Source organism: Cebus imitator, unplaced genomic scaffold (genome assembly GCF_001604975.1).
Source record: "Cebus imitator isolate Cc_AM_T3 unplaced genomic scaffold, Cebus_imitator-1.0 Scaffold223, whole genome shotgun sequence".
Taxonomy (NCBI): Eukaryota; Metazoa; Chordata; class Mammalia; order Primates; family Cebidae; genus Cebus; species Cebus imitator.
Genome location: NW_016107538.1, coordinates 1,614,570 through 1,622,735, shown reverse-complemented (window position 1 = coordinate 1,622,735; position 8,166 = coordinate 1,614,570). Strand labels below are relative to the sequence as shown.

Below are 8,166 nucleotides of genomic sequence, written 5' to 3'. Positions count from 1 at the left end.
TAAGGCAACATACTGTTATGTGTGTTTTGTTTTTTTTTTTGAGACAAGGTCTCACTCTGTTACTGGAGTCCGATGGTATAATCACACCTTACTGCAGCCTTGAGTTCCCAGGTTCCAGTGATCTCCCACCTCAGCCCTGCACACCCCCCCACCACCACCAGTAGCTGGGAATATAGGCATGCAACACCACACCTAGCTGATTTTTTTTTTTTTCCCCAAAAAATGATCATGAAAGGAATAGGTAGAGCTGTAGGCCCAAATAATTTTGCACCTCACTGATTGGAAATGCTGGGGAACTTTCCCTGCAGCCCTGCAGGAAAAACCTCATACTGAAACCCAAAAAGCACAAAACATGGGTCTTCCAAAAACTCTTTTATCTAACAGGACTTTCACCTTACACATTAGTGGAGATAAGATGACCCAAGCCCCCATCTTAACATAAACTGCTGAAGCAAAGGCTCTTTCCTTTAATATTCTGTTTAGTTCACAGCTGGGTTTGAGCATGTTGGATCCCAGGTGGCAGCAGGGTAGGTGGGAGCAATCATCCAAGACATGGGGAGAAACCTAATTTTTTAATTTTTGTAGACATGGTGTCTCACTATGTGGCCCAGGCTGGTGCTGAACTCCTGGACTCAAGCGATCTGCCTGCCTTGGCCTTCCAAAGTGCTGGGACTACAGGCATGGGCCACCGTGCCTGGCCTGTATGTGCTTTTATATGCGTATGTATCTTTGAAGAGGGATCCAAGAAACAGTGGCTTACCTTTAGGGAGAGAAATTAGACAGCTGAAGGGGTAGGGGTGGAGGTTTCTTATTGTTAAACTTCTTTACACTTTCCCAGCCACTAGCATACCATCCAGAATTGTGCTTCCTATAGAAATAGCTCCCTGAGGAGCCTTGCTCATGCCACAGCCACTGCAGTACAGAGGGGCAGCAAAGGACTGCCAAGTGGTCCCAAGCCATCCAGCAATATTTGGATGGAATTAAAACCCTGCCCAACCTCACATTACCCATAATGTGCTAAAAGTCTTTTTAATAAATCTGTAATCTTTAACTCAGAGATTTTCTTTCCTTTTTTTTTTTTTTGTGAGGGAGTCTTGCTCTGTTGCCCAGGCTGGAGTGCAGTGGCATGATCTTGGCTTACTGCAACCTCCGCCTCCCAGGTTCAAGCTCTTCTCCTGCCTTAGTCTCCTGAGTAGCTGGGATTACAAGCACGAACCACCACACGTGACTAATTTTTATATTATTAGTTGAGACGGGGTTTCACCATATTGGCCAGGCTGATCTTGAGTCCTGAACTCCTGACCTCATGATCCACCGGTCTCGGCCTCCCAAAGTGTTGGGATTATAGGCGTGAACCACCATGCCCGGCCCTTTTTTTTTCACTGCTCCTTGTGGAGCAGGGTATAAGAAGTGTGCCCAGAGTTGCCAGAGAACTTATTTCTAACAGAATTGTTCCTAAGGAAGAAATTTCCAAATTGTCAAAAATCTATACCAAGGAGGTTCACCACAATGTTGTTTATAATCAGAAAAAAGCTGGACTCACCCGAGAAGTGCAATGATGCAGACAGTGATGGGTTAAGTAAACCAGGAAATCGGCTGTGGGGAAGAGGAAGACTGGGGCATGGGGACAGTGGGGAAAGACTTTTCACTGTGTATATACACATTGTCTTCTACTTTCGAATTTTTTATCAAGTACAAAAAATTCCCCAAAATAATAAAATTCAAGTTAAAAATAAGTATATAGGCCAGGCACAGTGGCTCATGTCTGTAATCCCAGCACTTTGGGAGGCCAGGGCAGGCGGATCACCTGAGATCAGGAGTTCAAGACCAGCCTGACCAACTCAATCTGTACTAAAAATTCAAAAATTAGCCAGGCATGGTTGCACATGCCTGTAATCCCAGCTACTTGGGAGACTGAAGCAGAAGAATTGCTTGATCCCGGGAGGTGGAGGTTGCAGTGAGTTGAGATCACGCCATTGCACTCCAGCCTGGGCAATAAGAGCGAAACTCCATCTCAAAAAAAAAAAAAAAAGTATGCAAGCTTTTCATTGGGAAATGAGATAAGTAGGTTATCAACAGAAAAAATGGTAAAATCCTACTTAACAAACATAAGACAATAGGTTTAGATGTATTTATCCGAGTAGAAAATAATACACAAGGACAGACACCAAAATATTAGCCGAGGTTACCTTTGGTTGATAGGATTTGGGTGATTTGTTTCCACAACGTCAAATAGGTCTCCAAAAAATAAAGGTGAAAAATAACACAACCTTTTATTTTTTTTGAGATGGAGTTTTGTTCTTGTCACTCAGGCTGAAGTGCAACGGCGCGATCTCGGCTCACTGCAACCTCCGCCTTCCAGGTTCAAGTGACTCTCCTGCCTTGGCCTCCCAAGTAGCTGGGATTACAGGCATGTGCCACCACGCCCAGCTAATTTCTATATTTTTAAGTAGAGACAGGGTTTCATTACGTTGGCCAGGATAGTCTCAATCTCTTGACCTCATGATCCATCTGCCTCAGCCTCCCAAAGTGCTGCGATTACAGGCATTAGCCACTGTGCCTAGCCCACAACCTTTTAAAAGTCAACCCGAAAGGGTCTGTAGCATGTAAGGGGAGCATATTGGGGCTTCTCAAGGGCTTTGGTTTGTTCCTTACAGCCCATGGCCAATGCCATAAATCTCACCAATCGGTTCTGCACTCCTTGACTCTGCTCTTAAGCACTGACCTTCAGGAGCTTGAAGCGAGAAGCTGGAACAATGAAGTGTCTATTCTGCTTCTTCTTGCAAATGCTGCAGCTACAGAAAGACAGAGCAAATTCCAGATTGTAAGCAGCCACCTGCGTCCTCTTTGCCTGAGCAGCCCAGCCTGATATGTTTTCAGAGCCAGCTGCGAAGCCCCTTTCAGCTCCCTCCAGGGCCGAGGAGCTGCCTCTGGTTTGCAGGTACAGCAGAGCCCAGGGGGGTCCCAAGTCGGCAGTCGAGGACCTGCAATGCTCAGAATACAGGACCAACAGACACGTCTGTGCTGCCACCTCCCAGTTCTTTACAGTGAAGAAAAGCGCTGGACTTCAGAGACACTTAGAAAACAAATTTCAGACACTGCTACAACCTGATGTCTCCGAGACATCCACACCAAAAATGGACAAGGAAGTTTAGGTTTCCCTCTTTCTTCATGACCACGTCACAGAAAGTCCAGCTCCAAGTAAAACATGTCCCCAGAATTACCATCTCTGGAATTAAACTGAAGTCCCCTCTTTTCAGGTCACCTTTGAAAAAGTTCTAATTTAGTATAGAATTCTCTCACAAGTTATTCCACAGTGCTTCTTTTCCAATCTGGATTCTATTGTTAGTAGCCTGCTCAGTTCTCCATTCGAGTAATTCCATCGTAAATGTTTATTATTCATATATAATTCCAGTACCTAGGGGCAAAAAGGACTGGATGCTGTTAAATAATTAGCTGCATGCCAACTCAGGGTCCCAAAGCCAGAGCCTGTCATCCCTGCTCCATCATAATGCCAGGGAAGGTGGTACAAATCAGGCCCTCGACAGCCGGCAGCACCATCTGCCCCAACGGAAGAGCAGATCGAGAGCATGGAGCCTAGGGAGCCTCCAGATGTACATATCCTTCACTAAAGCACCCTTCAACTCTCCCCAACTCTGGACTCCAAGGCCTTCCACTCAGTACCCAGCCAGGCACTGCTGCAGCTAACCACCCCCAGCTCCTTAGCAGTGTCAGTCTGAGGGTGAAGGTGCCAGCCACGAGCCCTGAGGACCCTGCTCTGTGTCACCTGGGCTGTGCTGTTGAAGCTCTGTTGTGAGCCACACAAAAGGAGAAAGAATAGAACAATGATCCTTTCTGTCCCCCTTACCTGACTTCAGCAGTTACCAGCCCATGGCCAATGTTTCTCTGTACCCAACTCCCAGATTATCTTGAAGTATTGCATTTTAATTCTGAAATTCTTTTAAGCCAAGTTAAGGAAAAAAAAACTCACTTGCAGTCAAATATATGCAAGTCTGCTGAGGCCCAAACTTCAAAACGAACTGCTCCACAGTGGCAGCCTCCCGTGTGCTTCACCAGGCCCTGGTATTCACTAAATGAAACAAAAATCAGAAAGATAAGAATTTCTGAATAGCTACCCCCGGCTCTTTGTTGTTGAAAGAAAGACGTAAGATTGGACAAAAGTCTTTTCTATGTGACAACCAAATGCATTTCTGCTTTAAAGGAGGCACTGCCAATTTTCTAAGCAAAGAATGGTTTCAGCACGTTCTTTGTCCATGAGCTCTCTTTTCTCCAATTTCTTTTTTTTCCCCTCCAATTTCTTAAATTGTATTAAGTTGCAAAATAAAACATTCCAAATATTTTGAAAATGTGAGGGATCTTAATCCCATCACCAAACGTTTTTATTTATACGTCAAATACTAAAAAATTTTATGAGCTAGGCATGAAGGAGACAGTAAACAAGATACAACAGACATGATTGCTGCTCTAACTGACCTTAACAAATTACTCAAATAATATTTAATTATGATTGTGATAAAGGAGGTATAGGATGCTATGAAAAATATGACTGGGTCTCAATCAAGTCCAAGGGTTCAGAAGAGCCTTTTGAGAAAGTTAATAAAGGCTCTTATATTTTTGCTCTATTTATTTCCAGTATCTTCAAACACATTTGTAATATATAGCTATAATACACATTACTTTCAATTTTTTTTTTTTTTTTTGAGATGGGGTTTTGCTTTTGTTGCCCAGGCTGGAGTGCAGAGGTGCAACTTCAGCTCATGCCAACCTCTGCTTCCCAGGTTCAAGCAATTCTCCTGCCTCAGCTTTCCAAGTAGTTTGGGATTACAGGCATGCGCCACCATGCCTGGCTAATCTTGTATTTTTAGTAGAGATGGGGTCTCAAACTCCAGACCTCAGGTGATCCACCCACCTCAGCCTCCCAAAGTGCTGGGATTACAGGCCTGAGCCACTGTGCCCAGCCTACATGCAATTGTAATCCTTTTAAAACTTATATATAAGCCAAACTCAGAAATGAACATTAAGATCTGATGTCATAAAATCGCTTTCCAAAAAGACTGAACACTCTTATCCCATGAGTGTAAATAAGAAAACATTTCACTGTACAGTCTCAGGCAATAATTACGGGAAAAATAGCTCACTGCAGTTTCAATTTGCATGATTAAGACTGATCATTTTTTCATATTTCTTTACAAGTTTATGTATTTTATTTTTTTCTGCATATATGTTTATTGTAAAAAATTCAAACATTACCATACTTGAGAGTGCTCAAAGTGAAAGCCTCCTGTAATCTTCACACCCACAAGGATCTACAGTTATTTCCTACATATTAACCCAAACTATTTTTCCATACAATATTTTCAAAAAATGGTAGTTACTACTTTTTGAATATAATTTAGTGGAGTTAATAAGTATAAAATCATGGCAATTTAGTGGGAGAAAAACATCTTTTTTAAATGTCAATATTTTAAATCTTTTTCTTGACCGTTTATCAGTTTGTCTTAAAAATTTACCTCAAATTTGAGTTTTACATTCCTCTTTTCTCTTTTTATATGCCTTGAAGACACTATGAGTTTTACATTCCGAAGGAACTTCATACTCCTTCTGCCCAGAGGCAGCCGTCACCCCATAGGTGCTCAAAAAATATTTGATGGATGAACGTGTTTTAAAAATTCAGTGTGCAGTCCAAGAAGAAAAACCAAAAAGTGAAGCACAGAGAAAACCAAATGTGTCTTCCGTCTGGGAAGACCCATCCTAACTAAGAGAATTTCTTCTGCAAGAAGCTCAAAGGAACACGTTCAAGAAAAGAAGTTTCTCAGGTTATGCAATTGCTAGGTAATTCTTGAGCTTTTTTCCCCTAGTGTTCTAATTGTTCTTTTTAATTCGTAAAATTGACACTGAAATATATTATCAGGGCGTTAAAATCTCTCTCTGTAGCACAACTGTTCCCCGAGGCAAGAATCCAGATCACATTTGGAGAAAAGAAGGCAGCCCTTTAACAGCTCTTTCCTAAACCACGGACACTCGGAGATGGTCCTCGGGCCATCTAAGTGACCGCGAAGCGGCCAGGAGGGCGAGCGGCCGGGAGCAAGAGTTGGCGGAGCACACAAAAGCCTCCCCAGTAGGTATCCCCGCCGCCGCGCGAGGCCTGAGCATCTCTTTGCGCGCGCTTCTCTCCCGGATCAATAACCCCCGCCCTCTGCTCCCTCCCTGGCAGCGTCTGCAACAATAACGGGATTTCGCTTCCCACTTAGTTCAAAACTACTCATGCTTCGCTCAACGCTTCTACCCTTCCCTTCCCCCCACCCTCAAAAACACGTGTGCAAACATAAAAAAACGGGATTCGGGTAAGAGAAAGCCATGGGATGTCTTCTTTTCACTGGAAAATGCCCCCACCCCCTTCGCGCACCAGGACAAAAGACAACGTCTCGGAGAACGATACTTGTGGCCAGGAGAGACCTTTCGTATCCCAAGACGGCCGCGGGCGCCTTCCGGACAAAGCCCACTTTCCATTCCCAGGCTACACAGCCCTAGAAGCGCAGCCCTGCCGCCCTTAGAATTTAGGGAACAACCCCAGTGCTAACGGAGAAGCGTGTCGGCTCCGTTATGTGGAAGGCGCAGAGCTGAAAGGCGCCCGAGGCCTGCGAGCAGGCAGCGGGAGCGGGCTGCCAGCCGGACTACCGACGCGGGGTGTCCGCGTGGCGCCGACTCCCCCGCGCCCCGGCCCGCTGCACTCACAAGGTGTCCAGCAGGAGCTTGGCAGCGCCCTCGGAGGTGAGCTTCTGCCGCTTCTGGAACGTTTCCCAGCGCTCCCGCTGCTCGCCCAGGTCCAGGGTGGACGCCGAGGATGTCGGGGTCGCGGGAGTCGGCGGCGGTGGTGGCGGGAGCAACGCCAGCTCCGGCGGCGGCGGCTCCCCCTGGCTCTCCTCTTGGGCCCGCGGCGACGAGCGCCTCAGCCGCCGCTTCTCCGACAGCGGCTTCGCCTCCGCCTGGCTCTTGCTCCCGGCCTGGCTCGTAGAGCGCAGTGCCCGGGTGGCGCTAGGGGTCGAAGCATCGGCCGTTGGGGCCGCCGGGGCCGCCGAAGCCTCGGAACGCTTCTGAGTGCGCACCTTGGCGGCGGCGGCACTCCTCGACCGCCGCATGGCTCCCGCAGCCTGGCGCGCAGGCCTCACAGCGCCGCGCGCAGGCCTCACAACACCGCGCGCCCCCGCCGTCCCGCGCGCGCCCCCGCCACCCGCCAGTCTTCAGGACCAGGGGTCACTGCGCCCGCTGCCCCGCTCAGCCCGCCGTGGCAGGCAACCCGGCGCCGGCCCTCAGGAGGGAAACCCGGCCCGCCCCGCCGCTGGGGCGCACCTGCAGGTTCAGTGCCCAGAGGGGTTACGCCGGGCCTACGCTCGCGATACCCAGAATCCACTCGCACCTGCGAAGGCGCCTCTGCCCTGTGTGAATCCAGCGGGCTCTTCGTACCTTTCCGACCTGGAGGGGCCTGGGTCGGGTCTCAATTCGCAGGCGCATCTGAGCGGGCAGACTGGGTAACTTCATCTCCAAAAACGAGCTAATTTGTGTAAACGGCCTGCCACCTGCTACGTCCTGGGTAACAGCGGCCGAAACCATAGTTCTTCAACTTCGTCTTTTCTGTCACGTACGGAACAGTGTCATGAGGACACTGAGGCAACCGATTTGGGGTTTCATTTTAATTAAATGAAAGACCCGCGCGTCGAATTTCATTAGTATGATTTGGCTGAACGCCGCACCAAAGTTTAAAGACAAAAGGCATGAGAATCATTGATGGAACCCAGATAGTCCCAAACCTATTAACTGCTCCATTTTATTCATATCTGCAAAGAAGGCGCGTTTTCTTTGACTCATTTTTCTTTTTCTACGTCTTTAATTTCTTCTTTCTTTATTATTATTATTTTTTGGAAACGGAGTTTCTCTCTTGTTGTCCAGGCTGAAATGCAATAGCGGGATCTCGGCTCACTGCAACCTCTGCCTCCCGAGTTCAAGAGATTCTCCTACCTCAGCCTCCGGAGTAGCTGGGATTACGGGTGTGCGCCACCACGCTCAGCTATTTTGTTTGTTTGTTTGTTTGTTTTTGAGGGGGGAGACGGAGTTTCTTTCTCTCTTGTTGCCCAGGCTGGAGTACAA

The 8,166-nt window shown here is 47.3% G+C and overlaps 1 protein-coding gene across 1 annotated transcript in view; it reads right to left on the bottom strand.

The window, feature by feature from the left end:
• Positions 1-7,270, bottom strand: part of CENPV (centromere protein V) — an 11,311-nt gene extending 4,041 nt beyond the window's left edge. Inside the window, exons 1-3 of the mRNA XM_017496823.1 lie at positions 6,757-7,270; positions 3,992-4,090; positions 2,726-2,795 (exon numbers count right to left, since the gene is read on the bottom strand). Of these exons, the coding sequence (XP_017352312.1) occupies positions 2,726-2,795; positions 3,992-4,090; positions 6,757-7,160 (573 nt within the window). The 5' untranslated portion in view covers positions 7,161-7,270. The remainder of the gene's footprint in view (positions 1-2,725; positions 2,796-3,991; positions 4,091-6,756) is intronic.
• Positions 7,271-8,166: the final 896 nt, after the last annotated feature.